The sequence below is a fragment of the Lipotes vexillifer genome, unplaced genomic scaffold (genome assembly GCF_000442215.2).
Source record: "Lipotes vexillifer unplaced genomic scaffold, Lipotes_vexillifer_v1.1 scaffold1126, whole genome shotgun sequence".
NCBI lineage: Eukaryota > Metazoa > Chordata > Mammalia > Artiodactyla > Lipotidae > Lipotes > Lipotes vexillifer.
In genome coordinates, this window is record NW_006781401.1 from 1,575,379 (window position 1) to 1,598,226 (window position 22,848).

The following is a 22,848-nucleotide window of genomic DNA, read 5'->3' on the forward strand; positions in this document are numbered from 1 at the left end:
CCTTGAAATTTGGGAGGGTTGAGACAGAGGTTTTCCCTACACATGGGGAAGCAGGTATTCCAGCCACCTAATTGCAGGATGAAATGACCAGGAAAAATACTTAGCAGAGGAAAGATGAAAAGTGGAAAAAGCTGGGGGCATACTGAGCACAGATCAGGCACCCAGAAAGAACTTGATCTATAACTTCAGAGGTAGATAATAAAAGAATTTTTATGAAAGGCCTCACTTAAAAAGAAATGTAAAAACCTCATGTTAACTAAATTCGGTAAACACTTTTTTCAAAACTTAAGGTCTTTGCCTCATGATAATTACACTCCTTCTTTGTAGTCTAACTCTTAATATTAGGTTATCTCAACCTGAAGAAATAAATTGTTTAGTGAGTGCCCTGCATCTGTAAAATGGGTCAATAATGTCAGCCTCTGTATCCTTTAAAGAGACATTTAAAAATTTTATATAAGAATATCTGTAAAAAGATTTGGGCTTATATGGGTAAAGGTAACCTTTTTTTCCCCTTAAATTAGTGAACTTCCAGTGCTCTGAGGTAAAACCCATAGTCAGGTTCTAAACTATGTTTTAAATTTCAGATATGTTGCTGAATTCTGGCCATGATCTGCAGATGATATTCATCTGTGGAAGAAAACTGATAATAACTTTTCATTATTTATCCAGATATGTGACCCATTAACCTCAGGTTAAGATAAGCTCCAAGATATCAAACTGTTAAATAACCATTAATTATACAAAATCAGTTTTAACAACTGAGTTGTTAATTTCATTGATTTGACATCCACTAATTCATAATTTCCAGACAGAGTTTGGGAGACATTTATCTTTGATCTTTTTAATCAATTGTGACATAGGCATTTAGTCTATTTTTTGAGCACTTACTATTTCATGGGAAATGTTAACAGATTCTTGGAAAAATTATTTTCAATTACTCTCAAGCATCAGTTTTCATGGAAATAATTGGTATGCCCACTAAAAAGAGTTTTTATCCATTTATTAAAGTCAATCCGGAAGTACTAAAGTAACTTGACAGCCTTACTCCAGCTGGCCAATCCATGGGTTTGAAATTGCTTTCTCTTAAATAAGCCTGCAGCTGGTTTTGCACTAGTTAAGGACTGATGTAAGTTGATAGTTTGAGTCTAATTCATCCAAGTTATTAAGTTTTTTTCTATAGTTCTGATATAGCAAATCATCTCCATGGTGAAACTCTAAGCATATCACGTCAACTCAGTGTCATAGCATAATGGAAGAACAGTAGACAGGGAATCCAGGGACATTTGCTCCAGATTGGCCCGTACCATTGATGGCCTGTGTGACTCTGAAGAAGCCATGTAACCCTCAATTTTGTCCTCTGTCAAATGAGGGGGTGAGGTTAAAGTTATTTGATCTGAATTCTAAGTCATGTCTGAGAAGATTGAATTATTTCCAAGGATAGGTGAAAATATTTTCAGCCTCATTAAACATACCACAGGTATTTTTAACCTCATTAAACATAAATAGATGACAGTTTATGAGAGAAGGGAGAAGCTGTTTTGGCCAAGTCTGGAGGTTGTGTTACTAAGCTTGTTTTTTGCTCACCTTGGTGGCAGCCCTTATTTAAAACGGGCTCTCTTTCTTTGTTGATATTTTGTGTACCTTCCCCTTACAGCTGAAATATCTGCTATATGTCAGAAGAAGGTAAGAGCAAACCATCTGTGTGGTGGGGCATGATTTGCTGTGTTTGTATGTAAATTCATTCATTGACATCTGCCTCATTTCTGCACCATGGTTTCCCAGTGTGTACATGTCACTGTATTTGTGAAGGGGGAAAGGAAATAATTCAGCATGCAAGATTGCTGTGTCTCGATGGTCTGTATTTACATTTCTGCTTTTGCTTACCCATCTATGCACAGTGTTTCTGAAAAGTAATCTGAAATAAAAGCATATGTGTAACTCTGGGATAGAAGTCTAAATACAAAAAGGTTTGACTGACAATGCAATACATGCAACTTAACTTTGGTAAAGGATGATCGTGTTTGGAAGTGGAATGCAAATAGTCCAATATATGTGTGTCAGAAACATACCCAGACCAAGTATATATGGAAAATATTAATTTATATGTAAGTTGAATGATATCTCTACTCAATGATTCCACTTTCGAATAGCCACTGTTCATGACAGTTTCCCTAAGCCATTTCCATCTTCTTTTCTTGCTCCAGTTGTTGAAAAGTACAAGAGAAGGTAGTATGGTGTCATACAAAGAACTTTGGACTAGTTGGTTGTGATACTTGGGTTCTGGTCAGCTCTATTCCCACCTAGCTATGAGACTATGTACAAGTCATTTAAGATTTTTGGGAGTTGGTTATGAGTGGATACCTTTGGAGGGCTGTTTCAGTTATCTATTGCCACCTAATAAACCATCCTAAAATGTACTGGCTTATAACAACAAACGTTTGTTTGATCATAATGCTGTGGATTGGCAGTTTTGCCTATGCTCGCCTGGGTAGTTCTCTTGATAAACTCCTCTAGGCTCACTCATGTATTGATATTTGCAGTCAGTTAGTGGGTTTGCTGGCAACTGGTTGGTCCCAGATGATTTTACTCCCATGTCTGGGGCCTCAGCTGGGATGGCTGGAATGGTTGGGATGACAGGGGTGTCTGGCCCTCCCTCTTTCCATTAGGTGTCTCATCTTCCAGGAGGCTAGGCTGGATTTGTTCACAAGGTATCAGTGTTCTGAGAAAATGAGAGGAGGTTGCAAGCCCTTTTGAGTCTGAAGCTCAGTAGTCACACAGCATCACTTCTTTTTTTTTTTTTCTTACAATGTTAAATGTTATGTTTTATCACATTTACGATGCTGCATTTCCAAGCATTATACTGTGGAAAGAAGAACACTCATTACTAATTTCTAAATCATAGTTTGTATCATATACCTTTTATTCTAACACAGCATCACTTCTGCTGCATTCCATTGGCCAAAGCAAGTCCAAAGGACAGCTCAGTTTCAAGGAGACTCCTCCTCTTTATAGAAAGAGCAGCAAGAGTTTTGTGGTCATATTTAATGTACCACAATCTACCCTCTGGGCATCATTACTTACATTCTTTCCATGTACCAAATACTCTCAGCACCTTATAAGACCTCCAAAAGTCTTACCCATTTATGGCTTCAGGCTTAAAGTCCATTGTCTTATGATCTGCATCTGGTCTGGTCACTGATGAAACCCCTCGGGTACGAATTTTCTTGAACCAGAGACCTGTGAACTAACAAGCCAAGTTACATACCCAACACAAAATGCGAGACAGGGATTGGATAACAGCAATAGACCTCTGTTCAGAAAGAGGAAGGGGAAGCAGATAGCTGTTACTAGTCAATAGCAGCTCCAGCCAGGAACATGTCAACAGTTCCTCTGTCTTTAAGGAATAGTAAATGTGCCTTGATTAGGATCTGATTTTGCTTCCTGGGAATAACTTCCTAAGTCATTTCTTTCCTGGGATCTTTGCTCCACTCTTTAAGACATCTTTCCTTTATAGTAAGAAATGGCCCATGTTGCAGCTGAGTAACCCTGTCAGTCTGCTTCCTGCATGTAGAAGTTGGGGTTCCATAGACCTCTTTTCGTGTTGAACTGTGCCTGTCCCGTTTGGTCTGCTGGTGGTGCTTTTGCTAGTATGCCTCTCTTTAAAACTTTGTGGATTTTCAATGAATCTAATTGGGGTTCAGTGCCCTCAAAGGCACATCTATAATTCTTTTAGAGTATAGAAATGTCTTCTATACTTTGGGCATTTCAGCCCTTAACATTATTAGAAGCCCTATTCTAGCTGAGAGGCTCAACTGGGCATCGCCTTATATAGCTTTCTGAAGTTTTAACAAGCGATCATATAGTCATTCAGCATACTTTTGATTTCATTTTTATTCTGAGGCTATTTCCTACTTTGAGAATCTTTTACAAGCTGGAGAGACTAGGATGAGAAACAGTTTTATTTCTAAATTGGCATTTCCTGGCTCTGGTGGTATACGTAACATACTTGATACCCAGGGTGGATCATTTTTTAACACTCCCCTCCTTTATACGACAAAATTATTTTCAGTAATAAGGTTAAAATTAGCACATTTTTATCACTTATCCTTTAATAAATGTTGTGTTTTATATGAAAGTTAATTTGGAGAACTTTCCTTAAGTTCCTAATAGATCAGAATTGTTTGAACTTGCTTTGGGCAAAGTTTGTGTCTTTCAGTACTACATATTTATTCCTACATTTGAATAGTAGGTTTGAGATAAACATCAAATTGTATCAAATACAACATTGTAAATCAGCTATACTTCAGTAAAAAAATAAATTAAAAAATTGTATCAAATAAGCATCAAGAGAGAGATGCTTTATTTCAATTCTGCTGTTCTGTGAGAGCACTTGGAATTATTTATTTATGTTTAAAATTCAAAGCAGTGAAACAGAGTGGCTAGAGCGAACCTTTGAAAACATGCCCAGCTGAATCTGAACCTAAGGGAAATCTCTCTAATTTACTTTTGAAATGAATGCATGTAGCTGAGTCCACAGGGTTTAGGACTGATTGTGGCTTGGAAATATATTATTAAAACTTAGTAGGAACCACAGCAACTGTTTAGAACTTTGACCAACCAAAGGTTATTTAGGGGCAAAGTATTTTATTGCTGATATTATTTAGAATTGATGGCTCATGGGGATAAGGCAGGTTGGCTTTTTGTTGATATTCCAGATACTAACATACACAGTATGTCCAGATACTACCTAAGAAATCACTCAAAATGTAGCAGCATGAAACAACAACTATTTAATTATGCTTACAGATTCTGAGGGTCAGGGATTTGGACAGGACACAGTCCACAGCCTACCTCTGCTTGATGATGTTTGGGGCCTCATCTGGGAAGACTAACTTGACTAGTTAGGGACTGGAATTACCTAGAGACATCTAGATAGTATGTTTGGGCTCTGGGATGGGGTGACTTGAAGGCTGGGCTTAGAGTAGAGACTTACACATTGCCTCTCCATGTGCCTTGGCCATGGCACAGTTCTGAGAAGAGTATCCTGATGAGGAAGCTTCTGAAGAGAGAATATTCTAAGACAGCAAGTTGGAAGCTGCAGGTCCTTTTAGAATTTGCCTTGGGAGTCATGTGAGTATCACTTCTGCCGTGCTCTCTTGGTTGAAGCAGCCACAGCCCATCCAGATTCAAGGCTCATGAAAGCATATCTGAGGAACTAAACCAAAAGAGCCTCACCCACAGCTGGACTTAATTTAGACAAGGAGACCTTGGACCTCCAGCCAGGAATTTGCATGTGGGAAGAATGTAAATAATTTGTGACCAGAAAATAGGATTGGAAATTGCAGGCCTTAAACGTCGGGACTTTATTATAGCTAATAACTACCCACTAAACCCATATCCACATCCTATTGTTTATGTAACAGTGGGAATCCCAGAGGAACAAAGACTAACTATAACTGAATGGAAGAAATAAACACTAACAATATACTCCGATATAACCCACCCTGCTAGTGATGTGGTTGGGTTTGGTTTGGTTTGGTTTGGAGAAGCCCCAAACCAGTAAGGATTCATGTGCTTCCAGAATGAAATTCAGTATGTGAAAGAGAAAGAAAAGGCACAAAGCAGGAAAGACACCTCACTTGGAGAAGTCAGGGCTGACTTGGATGCTGAAGGAGACTTGGGCTTCAGATTCAGAGGAAGCACACTGTATTTTAACAAATAATTTTTAAAAACTTGTTAATAAAAGGGAAAAAAGATCATAAAAAATTTAAACTTGCTTTTATGATTTATTGACCTGGGTCCTGTTCAGAAAATGAGATTTCCCAGCACTCGTTTCCAAAGCCTTGTGCTAAAATCGAAGTGGAACAAGCCTTACTTTGAAATGGTTGTTCCGATAGGCAATTCAATACATTGTCAATGTTTGGATATAGGTTTTGTACTTGCCTTTTTCCTTCTTCTGTCTCCGCACTTCCCAAGATATGTGTCATGGAAGGTTTTCAGTCTTCCTCAAGCCCTGAGTTCATAATGGCTTAGGATATTATTTCCCCTATTATATTCCATCTTTAAAAAGAATTTTATTGGATTATAGTTGATTTACAATGTTGTGTTAGTTTCAGATGTACAGCAAAGTGATTCAGTTATACATATATTCATTCTTTTTCAGTATGTTCCATCTTAATAAGCTCTATTGAAAGACTGAAATGCTCTCTTGACACAAGACATTGATTATGTGGTGGTGACATCTCTAAAAGGCTTGGGCGCAGTTTTGTGCAGAGGTCAGGGATATTTCTTGATTGCTCCTCAAATTGCATTATGTGGGCGCTGCCTTTCTCCCCTGCTTCTTGTCAGGGCAGCTCTGATAATAAACCCCCCTGAGCTTCAGAATCTCTCTTATACTGCACCACTTTTCTCACTTCATCTGTTGACTCCTTTCCTCTAGTTGATGTCAGCCGCTGAGTCTGTGAATGGTTCTTGCTGTGTTTTGATGTTCCTGTGGTGTCCACTGACATATTCTTTAGGTCTTGATAGAAAGAGTGCCAGTGGGGATGGACAGGCCAGCTTTGGGGTCATCAGCTCGGTGCAGCACAGCTCCCTGCCTGTCCTTGAATGCACCAAGGACAGATGAGCTGCAGTGGAAATCAGCCCTTTAGGTGGTGGATAAAATAATTTTGAAAGTTTATTTTAGGGATTAAAATTGTTTGTTTCCGACTCTGATGTGCTGTGATGCACTCTCTCTGGACCACAGTTTTAATTTTTTTTCATATTTCTGCTGAAAACTCTTGAAACGCTAACTTGAAATAATCCAGGAAGACCCCCATGCCCCATGGCTGAGGTCACTTTACAGAGGACTTTTCAACAGTTTCACTCATATTTAGAATGTTTCTACCACTCACACTAATAGAAACCACTTCTCACCTTTATTTTTAACTATAGCTGAAATCTCACTGGTTAGAGATGACCTGCATTTTGGAAACTAGTGGCACTTCAGAAATGTGCTGCCACTTCCAGTGGTCCTTTAAGTTTCCATTTGTTCCAATTAGTAGCCAAATTTACCTCAGTGGTGACTTTTAATTGATTTCACTCTTTTTCTTCTAGAACTGCAGTTCCCACGTTAGAAGAGCTGTTGTCACCTGCTTTTCAGCAGGGTGTTGTGGTCGTCACGGAAACAGGCCTGTTCGGTACTGCAAAAGATGCCACTCAAATCATCACAGTAACGAACTGGGGGCTGCCTCGGAGACCCACCTCTATCAGACCTCCCCTCCACCCATCAACACTCGAGAATGTGGTGCCGAGGAACTTGTCTGCGCCGTGGAGGCGGTGATTAGGTAACAGCTTCATTAGAAACTTACCCTGAAAACACTGCCTTTGCTTTGAGCCACCCTGTTCACATTGAGATGTGCAAATTTATTTATATTTTTAAAATTATTTATTTATTTATTATTTATTTTTGGCTGCATTGGTCTTTGCTACTGCACGCGGGCTTTCTCTAGTTGCAGCGAGCAGGGGCTACTCTTCATTGTGGTGCGTGGGCTTCTCACTGTGGTGGCTTCTCTTGTTGCGGAGCACGGGCTCTAGGCGCGTGGGCTTCAGTAGTTGTGGCACGCGGGCTCTAGAGCGCAGGCTCAGTAGTTGTGGCACACGGGCTCAGTGGCTCTGTGGCATGTGGGATTTTCCCGGACCAGGGCTTGAACCCACGTCCCCTGCATTGGCAGGCGGATTCTTAACCAGTGTGCCACCGGGGAAGTCCGAGATGTGCAAATTTAATTCAACTTCAAGTGCCCTCAGCCGGGAAGCTCACCTTCCACAATGTTGCAATGATGATGTTTTAATTCATTCATTCAACAAATATTTTTATCTAATGCCAGTTATGTGCCAGGCATGTATCAGACACTTGGAAGACAGAAGAGAGTAAAATGTAACCTCTGCTTTCAAGTTACTCATGTAGGGACTATAAAAACAGAAGAACGAAATTGCAATCCAGTGTGGTGAGCACAATGACAACACAGAGTAGGGGGTCTTAGGGGAATGAAGTGGAGGCGCCAGTCAGAGTGAGAGGTGGGAATAAGGCTGTCTCAGACCTGACTGATAGCAGTGAAGGATGGGAGAGCTCTAGATAATTCGGTACTGGAGTAAACCAGAAGGCTGTGGAGAAAGGCAGGGGCCTGATCCTGCAGGCTTCTGGCTTGTTCTCCTTCTGTCACACACAAAAAAGGAAGCTTTAGAAGTGATAACCTCTAGATTTGTTCTCTTTTTGTATAATATTCACTGAGGCAAGATTTTTAAAAATTAAGAAAAAATATTAGAATGCAAGTTTTTATTAGATGTTGGGGGTAGGAGTTTATTAATTAATTAATTAATTATTGCTGTGTTGGGTCTTCGTTTCTGTGCGAGGGCTTTCTCTAGTTGCGGCAAGCGGGGGCCACTCTTCATCGCGGTGTGCGGGCCTCTCACTATCGCGGCCTCTCTTGTTGCGGAGCACAGGCTCCAGACGCGCAGGCTCAGTACTTGTGGCTCACGGGCCTAGTTGCTCCGCGGCATGTGGGATCCTCCCAGACCAGGGCTCGAACCCGTGTCCCCTGCATTAGCAGGCAGATTCTCAACCACTACACCGCCAGGGAAGCCCCAGAATGCAAGTTTTAAAGCTAGGGACTAAGTCTTCTGTTTCTCTTATCCCAGTGGCTGATACATGTAGAAGTGCAATAAATGTTTGCTAAGTAAAACATTACAGAAAGTTTGGAAATAGAAAAAAAAAAATCAACCATACTGCTGTCATAATCATCACTTTTGCACATGTTCTTCTAGGTTTATTCAAATGCATATTTTATTTATATAACTGTAATCACAGTGTATCCACATTCTTTTCGATGTAACCTTATACCATTAGCTCTTTTCCATGTTGTGTAGTTTCCACATTTATCCTTTTTAGTGCCTACATAATATTTATCTAGATTATTTTCCTCCACCAGTAGATATTTCAATTTCCTCCTTTTTTTTTTTTTACTGTTAAAAATAACTCTGATAACTATTTTTGTGTATAGTGCTGTTCCTATATATTTTTTCGTAGGGTAGATGACCAGATGTGGTTGACTGGGTCAAAGGGTCTGAATATTTTAATGGTGCTTGATACATTACCAAACTGATTTTCAAAGAGCGTATGTGAATTTCATACATCACTGTATGAAACTGATAGTTTTCACTACACGCTTGCCAACATTGAATATTATGTTTTTAAATTGTCATTTGCTTAGCAAGTGAAAAAGGAATCTTCATTGCTCACTGTCAGGTCTTTGAGTACTAGATATTAAATAATTTTCCATCTGGGTACCAGTTCCTCAGTCTTTCCTTGTATTATGCATTTGATGTCCACACAGCTTCATATTAGATATAGGAGAAGCATTGACATATAGTGGGATGGATGGTGAACTAGAAGCCGGAAGGCATCAGTTCTGCTTGATTCTAATTGATTGGAGGAAGTAGCCTCTTTGTGCCTCAGTTTGTTCATCTTTGAAATGGGGATGGAGTAGAAGATAGTAAGGAAATTAGGCTCCTTCCAATTTAAAGGAGAGCAATGAGTGATGCTTGAGTACTCATGAAGTAATTGCTCTGAATAGGTCATAATCTCGAATGTGTTTTTTGGCAGTCTAACTTGAAATCTCTCCCCTTTGGCAGCTTGTTGAAAGAAGCCGAGTTCCATGCTGAGCAGCGGGAACATGAGCTCAATCGCCGGCGGCAGCTGGGCCTCTCCTCCTCCCACCATTCCCTGGATAACGCTGACTTTGACAACAAAGATGATGATAAACACGACCAGCGGCTACTCAGTCAATTTGGGATATGGTTCTTAGTAAGAAAAGAAGTTAACTCTTCTCTGCTTTCTTATGTTTCATTCCAACATTGCGCTGATGAGGAATTTCTTCTGTTCTTTTTAAAGAAGTAAATAGTAAATAGTGAAAAATTAAACTTAGCATAGGGACTCTATACTCTAGGACAGTGACTGCACATTGGATTTACCTGGGAGGGCTTTTAAAAAATGCCATTGCCCAGATTCCACCCCAGAATCTTGGGAACTTTTTCAAAAGCTCCCTAGTTGATTCTAATGAATAGCCAGGTGTTGAAACCTACTGTGCCAGACCCTAAACTGTTGAAATGCACAGTTTGACAATAAACAAGTGGGAAAGTTGCTAGGGTATATTGTGAAATATTGGATTCAATATAATTTACAGATCATTCATCCGATCGACATGAAAGTTTGCTTGAAAGTTCAGTCTCTGTGGAGCTTTTTGTGTATTTATGGCAAGTCTGCAATACAGCCAGAAAAATTATAGCCAAACCGATGCAAGGAATTTGATTGCTATTGACTGATTCAACTGCAGTATTCATTCAGTAAAGATCAAACATACAGATCCAAAGTTCCAAGCATGCTGAATTTGCCAGTTCTGCAGAAAAGCAGACTTTTGTTTTTGTCCATTGGAGACATGGGCTAAGTCTCCAAAGTGATGCATCTCTTTTATGCTTTCACACATTTTTTTGGTTTTGTTTTGCTTTGTTTTGTTTTACCAAATTGGAGTTTAATTGTTGATTTCGCATGTCTTGCTCCTAGAACTTATTATCTAATGACATACTGACTACTGTTGTGAACTCCTGAAGGCAAAGATAGTGTTTTACTTATTTTTTATATTCCTGAATGCTACTTCAGTGCTTAATAAGAGATTATTTCAGAATGATTGAATTACTAAGTGATGAGCAGTTTTGGAAAGTCTATTTATAATATGGTGAACTGGGAGGGCTCTAAGGTTTCAGAATTACTACTGATAGGAAATTCTTGGCTAAATCTGATCATTTTAGAACTGAAATATATATAGATTATTTTTTACTGAACATATTTATGAAATTTCACTTTGTAGACTTGTTAAAAGTATCTAGTGCAGATCATGTAACAGATTTCTTATATGGGAAAAGCTTATAGGGAGGTGCAATCTCGAGGGGAAATTCTTACAGTCCATCTCTCACTGTAGAGAAGAGCACAGTTTTCAGGCTAAGTGGTCCTCCATCAATTTAAAAACTGCCTATTTTACCCCTTCATTATTCTGATGAGGACAGAGAAGCCCAGAGAGGCAGTTCAACTTGCCCACAGTCACTGCTAACAACCAGTTAGTAGCAGAAGGTGGTTGGGACACAACTCTAGTCCCAAACTCTGATTGAGGGGCAGAGAATGCCTGATTCAGCTTCTTCTGAAGGCCATTCTTGGACTTCTTAACATATGATTCCTAATAGCCAGAAGGAAAGTGTACATTTAAAACTTTGGACAGATCGGAACCAAGATGGTGGAGTAGAAGGATGTGCTCTCACTCCCTCTTGCGAGAACACCAGAATCACAACTAGCTGCTGGACAGTCATTGAGAGGAAGACACTGGAACGCACCAAAAAAGATACCCCACATCCAAAGACAAAGGAGAAGCCACAGTGAGACAGTAGGAGGGGTGCAATCACAGTAAAATCAAATCCCATAACTGCTGGGTGGGTGACTCACAGACTGGAGAACACTTGTACCACAGAAGTGTACCCACTGGAGTAAAGGTTCTGAGCCCCACGTCAGGCTTCCCAACCTGGGGGTCCAGCAACAGAAGGAGGAATTCCTAGAGAATCAGACTTTGCAGGCTAGTGGGATTTGATTGCAGGACTTGAACAGGACTGGGGGAAACAGAGACTCCACTCTTGGAGCGCACACACAAAATAGTGTGCGCACCGGGACCCAGGGGAAGGAGCAGTGACCCCAGGGGAGACTGAACCAGACCTACCTGCTAGTGTTGGAGGGTCTCCTGCAGAGGCAGGCGGTGGCTGTGGCTCACCATGGGGACAAGGACACTGGCAGCAGAAGTTCTGGGAAGTACTCCATGGCGTGAGCCCTCCCAGAGTCTGCCATTAACCCCACCAAAGAAAGAGCCCAGGTAGACTCCAGTGTTGGGTTGCCTCAGGCCAAACAACCAACAGGGAGGGTACCCAGCCCCACCCATCAGCAGTCAAACAGATTAAAGTTTTCTGAGCTCTGTCCAACAGAGCAACAGTCAGCTCTACCCACCACCAGTGCCTCCCATCAGGAAGCTTGCACAAGCCTCTTAGATAGCCTCATCCACCAGAGGGCAGACAGCAGAAGCAAGAAGAACTACAATCCTGCAGCCTGTGGAGCAAAAACCACATTCACAGAAAGATAGACAAGATGCAAAGGCAGAGGGCTGTGTACCAGATGAAGGAACAAGATAAAACCCCAGAAAAACAACTAAATGAAGTGGAGATAGGCAACCTTCCAGAAAAAGAATTCAGAATAATGATAGTGAAGATGATCCAGGACCTCGGAAAAACAATGGAGGCAAAGATCGAGAAGATGCAAGAAATGTTTAACAAAGACCTCGAAGAATTACAGAACAAACAAACAGAGATGAACAATACAATAACTGAAATGAAAACTACAGTAGAAGGAATCAATAGCAGAATAACTGAGGCAGAAGAACGGATAAGTGACCTGGAAGACAGAATGGTGGAATTCACTGCTGTGGAACAGAATAAAGAAAAAAGAATGAAAAGAAATGAAGACAACCTAAGAGACCTCTGGGACAACATTCAACACAACAACATTCGCATTATAGGGGTCCCAGAAGGAGAAGAGAGAGAGAAAGGACCCGAGAAAATATTTGAAGAGATTGTTGTCGAAAACTTCCCTAACATGGGAAAGGAAATAGCCACCCAAGTCCACGAAGCGCAGAGAGTCCCACACAGGATAAACCCAAGGAGAAACACGCCAAGACACATAATAATCAAATTGGCAAAAGTTAAAGACAAAGCAGCAAGAGAAAAATGACAAATAACATACAAGGGAACTCCCATAAGGTTAACAGCTGATTTCTCAGCAGAAACTCTACAAACCAGACGGGAGTGGCATGATATACTTAAAAGTGTTGAAAGGGAAGAACTTACAGCCAAGATTACTCTACCCGGCAAGGATCTCATTCAGATTCGAAAGAGAAATCAAAAGCTTTACAGACAAGCAAAAGCTAAGAGAATTCAGCACCACAAAACCAGCTCTACAACAAATGCTAAAGGAACTTCTCTAAGTGGGAAACACAAGAGAAGAAAAGGACCTACAAAAACAAACCCAAAACAATTAAGAAATGGTCATAGGAACATACATATCGATAATTACCTTAAATGTGAATGGATTAAATGCTCCAACCAAAAGACACAGGCTTGCTGAATGGATACAAAAACAAGACCCATATATATGCTGTCTACAAGAGATCCACCTCAGACCTAGGGACACATACAGACTGAAAGTGAGGGGATGGAAAAAGATATTCCATGCAAATGGAAACCAAAAGGAAGCTGGAGTAGCAATACTCCTATCAGATAAAATAGACTTTAAAATAAAGAATGTTACAAGAGACAAGGAAGGACACTACATAATGATCAAGGGATCAATCCAAGAAGAAGATATAACAATTATAAATATATATGCCCCCAACATAGGAGCACCTCAATACATAAGGCAACTGCTAACAGCTATAAAACAGGAAATCGACAGTAACAAAATAATAGTGGGGGACTTTAACACCTCACTTACACCAACGGACAGATCATCCAAAATGAAAATAAATAAGGAAACAGAAGCTTTAAATGACACAAGAGACCAGATAGATTTAATTGATATTTATAGGACATTCCATCCAACAACAGCAGAATACACTTTCTTCTCAAGTGACAATAGCAAAGATCAGTAAAACTAAAAGCGGGTTCTTTGAGAAGATAAACAAAATTGATAAACCATTAGCCAAACTCACCAAGAAAATGAGGGAGAGGACTCATAGCAATATAATTAGAAATGAAAAAGGAAAGTTACAACAGACACCGCAGAAATACGAAGCATCCTAAGAGACTACTACAAGCAACTGTATGCCAATAAAATGGACAACCTGGAAGAAATGGACAAATTCTTAGAAAGGTATAACCTTCCAAGGCTGAACCAGGAATAAATAGAAAATATGAACAGACCAATCACAAGTAATGAAATTGAAACTGTGATTAAAAATCTTCCAACAAACAAAAGTCCAGGACCAGATGGGTTCACAGGTGAATTCTATCAAACATTTAGAGAAGAGCTAACACCCATCCTTCTCAAACTCTTGCAAAAAATTACGGAGGAAGGAACACTCCCAACCTCAGTCTGTGAGGCCACCATCACCCTGATATCAAAACCACACAAAGATACACAAAAAAAGAAAATTACAGACCAATATCACTGATGAATATAGATGTGAAAATCCTCAACAAAATACTAGCAAACAGAATCCAACAACACATTAAAAGGATCACACACCATGATCAAGTGGGATTTATCCAAGGGATGCAAGGATTCTTCAATATACGCAAATCAATCAATGTGATAAACCATATTAACAAATTGAAGAATAAAAACCATATGATCATCTCAATAGATGCAGAAAAAGCTTTTGACAAAATTCAACACCTGTTTATGATAAACACTCTCCAGAAAGTGGGCATAGAGGGAACCTACCTCAACATAATAAAGGTCGTATACAACAAACCCACGGCAAACATCATTCTCAATGGTGAAAAACTGAAAGCATTTGCTCTATGATCAGGAACAAGACAAGGGTGTCCACTCTCACCACTATTATTCAACATAGTTTTGAAGTCCTAGCCACAGCAATCAGAGAAGAAAAAGAAATACAAATTGGAAAAGAAGAAGTAAAACTGTCACGGTTTGCAGATGACATGATACTATATATAGAGAACCCTAAAGATGCCACCAGAAAAGTACTAGAGCTAATCAATGAATTTGGTAAAGTTGCAGGATACAAAATTAATGCCCAGAAATCTCTTGCATTCCTATACACTAATGATGAAAAATCTGAAAGAGAAATGAAGGGAACACTCCCATTTACCATTGCAACAAAAAATAAAATACCTAGGAATAAACCTACCTAGGGAGAAAAAAGACCTGTATGCAGAAAGCTATAAGACACTGATGAAAGAAATTAAAGATGATACCAACAGATGGAGAGATATACCATGTTCTAGGATTGGAAGAATCAATATTTTGAAAATGACTCTACTACCCAAAGCAATCTACAGATTCAATGCAATCCCTATCAAATTACCAATGGCATTTTTTGCGGAACTAGAACCAAAAATCTTAAAATTTGTATGGAGACACAAAAGACCCCGAATAGCCAAAGCAGTCTTGAGGGAAAAAGACAGAGCTGGAGGAATCAGACTTCCTGACTTCAGACTATACTACAAAGCTACAGTAATCAAGACAATATGGCACTGGCACAAAAACAAAAATATGGATCAATAGAACAGGATAGAAAGCCCAGAGATAAACCCACGCACATATGGTCACCTTATTTTTGATAAAGGAGGCAAGAATATACAATGGAGAAAAGACAGCCTCTTCAATACATGGTGCTGGGAAAACTTGACAGCTACATGTAAAAGAATGAAATTAGAACACTCCCTCACACCATACACAAAAATAAGCTCAAAATGTATTAGAGACCTAAATGTAAGATCGGACACTATCAAACTCTTAGAGGAAAACATAGGAAGAACACTCTTTGACATAAATCACAGCACGAGCTTTTTTGATCCACCTCCTAGAGTAATGGGAATAAAAACAAAAATAAACAAAAGGGACCTAATGAAACTTGAAAGCTTTTGCACAGCAAAGGAAACCATAAACGAGACAAAAAGAAAACCCTCAGAATGGGAGAATATATTTGCAAACAAATCAATGGGCAAAGGATTAATCTCCAAAATATATAAACAGCTTATGCAGCTCAATATTAAAAAAACAAACAACCCAATCCAAAAATGGACAGAAGACCTAAATAGACATTCCTCCAAAGAAGACGTACAGATGCTGAAGAAGCGTATGAAAAGCTGCTCAACATCACTAATTATTAGAGAAATGCAAATCAAAACTACAATGAGGTATCACCTCACACCAGTTAGAATGGGCATCATCAGAAAATCTACAAACAAAAAATGCTGGAGAGGGTGTGGGGAAAATGGAACCCTCTTGCACTGTTGGTGGGAATGTAAATTGATGCAGCCACTATGGAGAACAGTATGGAGCTTCCTTAAAAAACTAAAAATAGAACTACCATACGACCCAGCAATCCCACTACTGGGCATATACCCTGAGAAAACCATAATTCAAAAAGACACATGCACCCCAATGGTCATTGCAGCACTCTTTACAATAGCCAGGACATGGAAGCAACCTAAATGCCCACTGACAGACGAATGGATAAAGATTATGTGGTACATATATACAATGGAATATTATTCAGCCGTAAAAAGGAACAATATTGGGTCATTTGTTGAGATGTGGATGGATCTAGAGACTGTCATACAGAGTGAAGTAAGTCAGAAAGAGAAAAACAAATATCATATATTAACGCATATATGTGGAACCTAGAAAAATGGTACAGATGAACTGGTTTGCAGGGTGGAAATAGGGACATAATGTAGAGAACAAATGTATGGACACCAAGGGGGGAAAGTGGTGGGGGTGGCAGTGTGATGAATTGGGAGATTGGGATTGACATGTATACACTGATGTGTATAAAATGGATGACTAATAAGAATCTGGTGTATAAAAAAATAAATAAAATAAAATTCAAAAAAACCCAAAAAACAGAAAACAAAAAACAAACAAACAAAAAAAACTTTTGCCCAAAAGATAGAGATACAATTGCTATAAAGACTTGTTTCCCTGGCCAAATATTAACAAGTTGTACATTAAAAAACGAAACAAAACAAAACCAAAACCAAAAACCAGAAAAGGCCTCTACCTCTTGTTCAGTGAATAAGCTGCAGCAGATGTCAAGAAGAGAAGGACAAGGTAAAACAGTTGCCCTACAGTGGTATTATGTCACTTCTGTCAAGGGGGGGGAGATTTCAATTACTCATAAATGTAGTTTTAATAAGAATTTAAACAAATCATATTTCAGTAATTCTTAAAGTGGTTCAAAAATTTAAAGAAATAAATGGGCATTCAAAGGGTTCAAAGAACAACAACAAAAAAACCCCGAAAAAAACCTCTGCCTATTTCAAATGGATTATACGGGGCATCTTTCTTTTGTTTTCGTCTTTTACCAAACATGTAATAATTATGTAAGGAGGCTGAAGGAGAGTCTGATCTACCTATTTCCAGGTGAGCCTCTGCACGCCCAGTGAGAACACCCCTACGGAAAGCTTGGCCAGGCTGGTGGCCATGGTGTTTCAGTGGTTTCACTCCACAGCGTATATGATGGATGATGAAGTTGGAAGTTTAGTGGAAAAGCTGAAGCCTCAGTTTGTCACCAAGTGGTTGAAGACAGTATGTGACGTTCGCTTTGATGTCATGGTCATGTGCCTTCTTCCCAAACCAATGGAATTTGCCAGGGTAAGTGGAGGCTGTCGATGAAAAAAAAATAATCAATAATCGATCTAAGAAAGAAATGGAAAATGTTATTTGAGCCAACCTGAGGATTATAACCCAGGAGAGAGTCTTTCAGAAAGTTCTGAGGACTGTTCCGCCCATTAGAGGTCAAAGCCCAGGTATGTAAAATTTTGAGACAAAGGGTTTTACATCAAATGATGTATTATTGACAGTTTACAGAATCCAGATCTACACATACAAAGCACGTAATGGGTCATGGGTCATCATGGCCCTTTACAAGATCAAGAAGGAAAGTTATCTTCTAAGGAGTTGTGACCCTTGATGAGGTTAAGAAGGAATGTTATCTCCTAAAGAAGTCTGGTTAATGCAGTTGCACAACACACACTAAAGGGGATGGAGGAGGCCCAAATGGGCAGAGAAAAATTTTTTTTTTTGCGATACGCGGGCCTCTCACTGCTGTGGCCTCTCCCATTGTGGAGCACAGGCTCCAGATGTACAGGCTCAGCAGCCATGGCTCACGGGCCCAGCCGCTCTGCGGCATGTGGGATCCTCCCGGACCGGGGCACGAACCCGCGTCCCCTGCATCGGCAGACGGACTCTCAACCACTGCGCCACCAGGGAAGCCCAGAGAAAAATTTTATGTTTAAAATTTTCTCGTCTTGCTATAAAATATGAATTGTTTTCATCAAGGCCTACAGCTTGGACCTTGTTGGAGAGGAGGACTTAGGGAGAAGCACTATTGTTAAAGAAACACTGGGTTTGCCTCTTGGTCGGTGTCGAGCCAAAAGACACAACCAAGGCAAAGAGCTGGAGAAGGAGGGATTTATTACTTGCAACAAGTGAGGAGAACACCAGGGATCTTTCCCAAAGTAGTGTCTCTCCGAACAGCAAAATTGGGGAAGTTTTAAGCTAAGGGCACGTGCATATTCATGAAGGGGCTTGAGCAGAGAATTCAGCATAGAATTGGGGCAAAGATGGACAGAGTCCAGACTTTAGTGGATAGAAGTCAGGGGGTCAGAAAAGGTCAACACCATCATTCCTTAGGTTCCGACCAGTCTGGGGTCTCAGCATGTAGTCACCATCCTCTACCTGGTAGGGGGTGTGTGTGGGGGGGTGTGTGTGTGTGGGGGAGGGGCTTAGTTCCTGCAGAACTCAAAAATATGTATCAGATTGTGATGTATATTCTTGAGGAGGAACTAGGACTCTGCTTTATTGCTGAACTATTGTTTCTTGACTGCTTTTCCTTTGTTCCTGTCCTTAAAATCATTAATTACTGAGACCTGTTCAAGGGCATGCATTGTGGCCAGGCTTAGATCACAAAATGGCTTAGGTGAAATGGCTTCTTTTCTGTCAAGAAAGCCATGCGTGGTTCTCTTTCTCTGGGGACACCCTGCCCTATCTGCTTACACTACCTTAGCCGCTAGAGTATTATCAGTGACCGTAGAGAGGGACATCTCTCTTTAACTTAGTCTTTTATTTATTTATATTGATTTTTATTATAGCTAAGTGAGTTAATAACTACGTTTTAAGTGATGTGCTGCTTTGATGATAGTTTGTGATGGGGAAGAATGGCAAGATGAATGTGCAAAGTATCTTTAAGAAATTTAAGGAAATAATTCTTTCCTGATACCGCTGAATATTTTTATTAAGAAACAGGAAAAAATTAAAAAAGCCTTTCCATGAGGTGGCAAGAGCTCAGTCCTTTTCTGGTTTACAGTCTGTGGAAAGACTAACACTTGACCAGGGGCAATTTCTGTGGTTTCACATATATTTCTAGAGATGAATGGTCCCAGCCCTCCCGTCTGGAATGCCCAAAAGATTTAGGAACTGCCACAATGCTCCTTTTCCTCTGGCTTATAGGACAAATTTCTCTGTGCTTATCCTCTTACTTCTGCCTCGGTGGATTGCAGGCTTCAGTTATACAGCTGGTAAGACATCATATTTCTTGAATCCAATATGATTTGTGTCTAACCCAGCAAGATGGATATCTAGAATCAGTTTCTGGCAGCAATATATGAAATATTTTTCAAGGTATTTTCTAAGTTTTAATTTTTTTGTGTGATTTTTGGGTTTACTTTCAATGAAGTCTTGAGGCAGTTTTCAGTTTATTTTATTTTATTTATTTATTCGTTTATGGCTGCATTGGGTCTTCATTGGTGCGCGTGGGCTTTCTCTAGTTGCAGTGAGCAGGGCCTCGTCGTTGAAGTGCGCGGCTTCTCATTGCGGTGGCTTCTCTCGTTTCGGAGCACGGGCTCTAGGCACGTGGACTTCAGTAGCTGTGGCACGCAGGCTCCGTAGTTGTGGTGCGCAGGCTTAGTTGCTCCGCGGCATGTGGGATCTTCCCGGACCAGGGCTCAAACCCATGTCCCCTGCATTGGCAGGTGGATTGTTAACTACTGCGCCACCAGGGAAGTCCCAGTTTTCAGTTTAAATAAGATATTTAAGGATAAAACAGAACACAGACCTTCTAAAGAGTAGGTTTTATTAGATTTCCAGGACTCAGAGCGTTCTTTGCATTTACCAAGATACACTTCTTTCTTCTTTGGTGCCACCTACTGACTCATATATAAAATTAGATTTTTGCATGATGGAAATGTGCAAAGAATGCCATTTCCTGGCATTCTTTGACTGTGTTGATATGTTTTCTATTATTGTTCCTTTTGGAATAGTAAAGGACTGGTGTGATCTGATTCTGAAAGATAAGAAGAAGTGATTATGTTGGGAGGAAAACTATTCCTCTTATAGCTTGGGTTCAGTGGTTGCGAGCCTGCATATTAATTGATAAGAGACATATTAACAAGAGAAGAGACAAAATTTATTAATATTTATGAACAGGAGTACTCTTCATTGACGGGTGATTGCTTTAATAACCAGAGATAAAAGGTTTATATACCAAACTTCCGGGGGGTGGGGGTGGGAGGAGGCATTTGGGAGGAGGCTTGAATGGGAAGATACGGAAAGTTCTTTTGGGCATTTTGATGCCAATGGGAATGGGCAGCCTGTCTCCAAGGCAGCTGAATTCACAGGAAACTTCCTTTGAAGGGGGTTAATGGCAGCCATATTTTTCTGGAGGCTCTGCTTTAGTCAGGTCAGGGAAGTTCAGATAAGGTTTCTCTCTACATCTTCTTTGGCTCAAATGTTTTCACTTTTTTTTTTATCTTCACTTTATAAAGATAAAAAATGATCTTTATACCAACTCTGGGGGTCTGAGTGGGTCCCCACATTTCTCCCATCTGTAGCTTCCCTAGAAGTTTCACACAAAAAGGAATCTAGGTTGATTGACTTGGAAAGAAGATTTGAGTTAGGAAATGCTAGGTAAGGGATCTGAAAAGGAGGAAAAGAGTATAAATCAGAACAAGGAAATCAAAAGAAAACAAAGATTAGTGGTTAGAGTAGACAGTAAACCTAGTTTCTGAGTCCGAAGGGCAGCCAGTCAAGAAGATTTCTAGATGTTGGGCTTGAAGCATCTTTAGATGATGAATGAGACCATCAGTGTCATGGTCATGGTTATTTCCTAGAGCAGAGCATGGAAGATGCGGATGTTTGGTGAACTTCCTGAGTGGCCTAAACTGTTGCAGCAATAAGTCCTTTGAAGTTTATGTCAAGTTGTCCTGCTTCAGCTTACAGGACTTTGGGACAAGACAACCTAGAGTCGCAATAAGGAACTGGGCAGTCAGGTTTTAGTTCTTAGTGACACCAAGTGAAGAGGGTAGTAGAAAAATTGGAAACATTAATTGCTGAAAATGTGCAAGACAGCAGGATCCAGTTTATAAAGAGGTTAAAAATAGCTCAAAGACAATGAACAGGACTAGAATCTGATAATCCACAGGATGGGTTATAGTTTTCTGTTGAAACATAAAATTTCTCTCTCAATTACCACCATTTTGATCAAAGAAAATCAAAGTAAGATGATTCTTGTTCACAACATAAGTCTAGTCTCATTAAATTTGGCCTGATTATTTGCATAAGTGCAGCAAAAATGGTATTTGACCACATGGGCCTTTAAAAATTTGCTTTGCTGGAAGTTTTTTAAAGAATCTCAGATTGGACTTTTATTGATTTATTTCTTTAAAGATTTATTTTGATGTGGACCATTTTTTAAAGTCTTTATTGAATTCATTACAATACTGCTTCTGTTTTATGTTTTGGTTGTTTGGCCACGAGGCATGTGGGATCTTAGCTCCCCAACCAGAGATGAAACCTGCACCCCCTGCATTGGAAGATGAAGTCTTAACCACTGGACTGCCAGGAAGGTCCCTCAGATTGGACTTTTAAAAGCCTCTCCACGCTCGGAAGCCAATCTGTCATCATACTTATCTGCAGTACCTATAGATTTGGGTGAATTTCTCTTCTTGAGATCCCCAAAATACTCTGTTTCCTGGGCCTGTCAAGAAGTGACTTTTCTTATTTGCCTGTAGGCTGGGAACATCATAAGTCAGGTACCAGGCTGGTTTTTTCCAAGAGGGCTTTATAAGCATTGGTTCCATGATGTCAACCTTAGTTCCTTAAAGCTGTCTGGTCATATTTGATTCTATGCATATCTTTCTCAAATATGACATTTCAGTCAAAGCCTTGATAATATAACCAATTTTTCCAATTATGTCCTGTTACAAGGAGAACAGATTCTTACTGAACTTGTGTAAATAGCTATATTGCCATATAAATAAGAGTATTGTAAGAGTTTCTGAATTCTGGGAGGTTCAGGTAGGGAGAAAAAAGAAATGTTTTGCTTTTGTTTACAAAGGTATAATCTACTAAATAGTCATGAGTTATAGATAGCTTAAGAGAAATCTTATACCCAGAAAACAGAATATTAATGAACCAGCAGTGAAAAACACATAAAAATTATCATCTTCCTTCAGCAGTTCATTCAGTCCCATGTAATTAATTATTTGTTCTGCTTGGTCTTGGGTTAGCAGTTTTTCTGAACCCATTGGCTTCTCCACTAGAGTTCTGGAATCTTTACTCAGTCCAGTGGTATGGTCTCAAAGTTACTTGAGCAATGCCATCAGAAGTCTGTACCACAGATTACCTGTTACAGTTCTTGCCATGGGTCTCAGAGACAGTCCTTTTTGCTGAAGATGAAGCATTCTGGATAGTAGCTGATTGCAAGAGCTTTCTGGAAAACACTGGAATAAGACAATAACTCTCTGTGAATGATAAAGGCTTAAAATGGCTGTATTAAAGATCTGATGAGGGCTTCCCTGGTGGCGCAGTGGTTGAGAGTCTGCCTGCCGATGCAGGGGACGCGGGTTCGTGCCCCGGTCCGGGAGGATCCCACATGCCGTGGGGCGGCTGGGCTCGTGAGCCATGGCCGCTGGGCCTGTGTGTACAGAGCCTGTGCTCTGCAACGGGAGAGGCCACAGCGGTGAGAGGCCCGCGTACTG

At 40.1% G+C, this 22,848-nt stretch overlaps 1 protein-coding gene across 1 annotated transcript in view; it reads left to right on the forward strand.

Moving 5' to 3' along the window:
* UNC79 (unc-79 subunit of NALCN channel complex) overlaps nucleotides 1-22,848 on the forward strand; it is a gene marked incomplete at its 3' end in the record, with an annotated part of 146,213 nt that overhangs the window by 73,511 nt on the left and 49,854 nt on the right. The window contains exons 12-15 of the mRNA XM_007454732.1: nucleotides 1,655-1,683; nucleotides 7,096-7,325; nucleotides 9,670-9,841; nucleotides 17,234-17,464. Of these exons, the coding sequence (XP_007454794.1) occupies nucleotides 1,655-1,683; nucleotides 7,096-7,325; nucleotides 9,670-9,841; nucleotides 17,234-17,464 (662 nt within the window). The remainder of the gene's footprint in view (nucleotides 1-1,654; nucleotides 1,684-7,095; nucleotides 7,326-9,669; nucleotides 9,842-17,233; nucleotides 17,465-22,848) is intronic.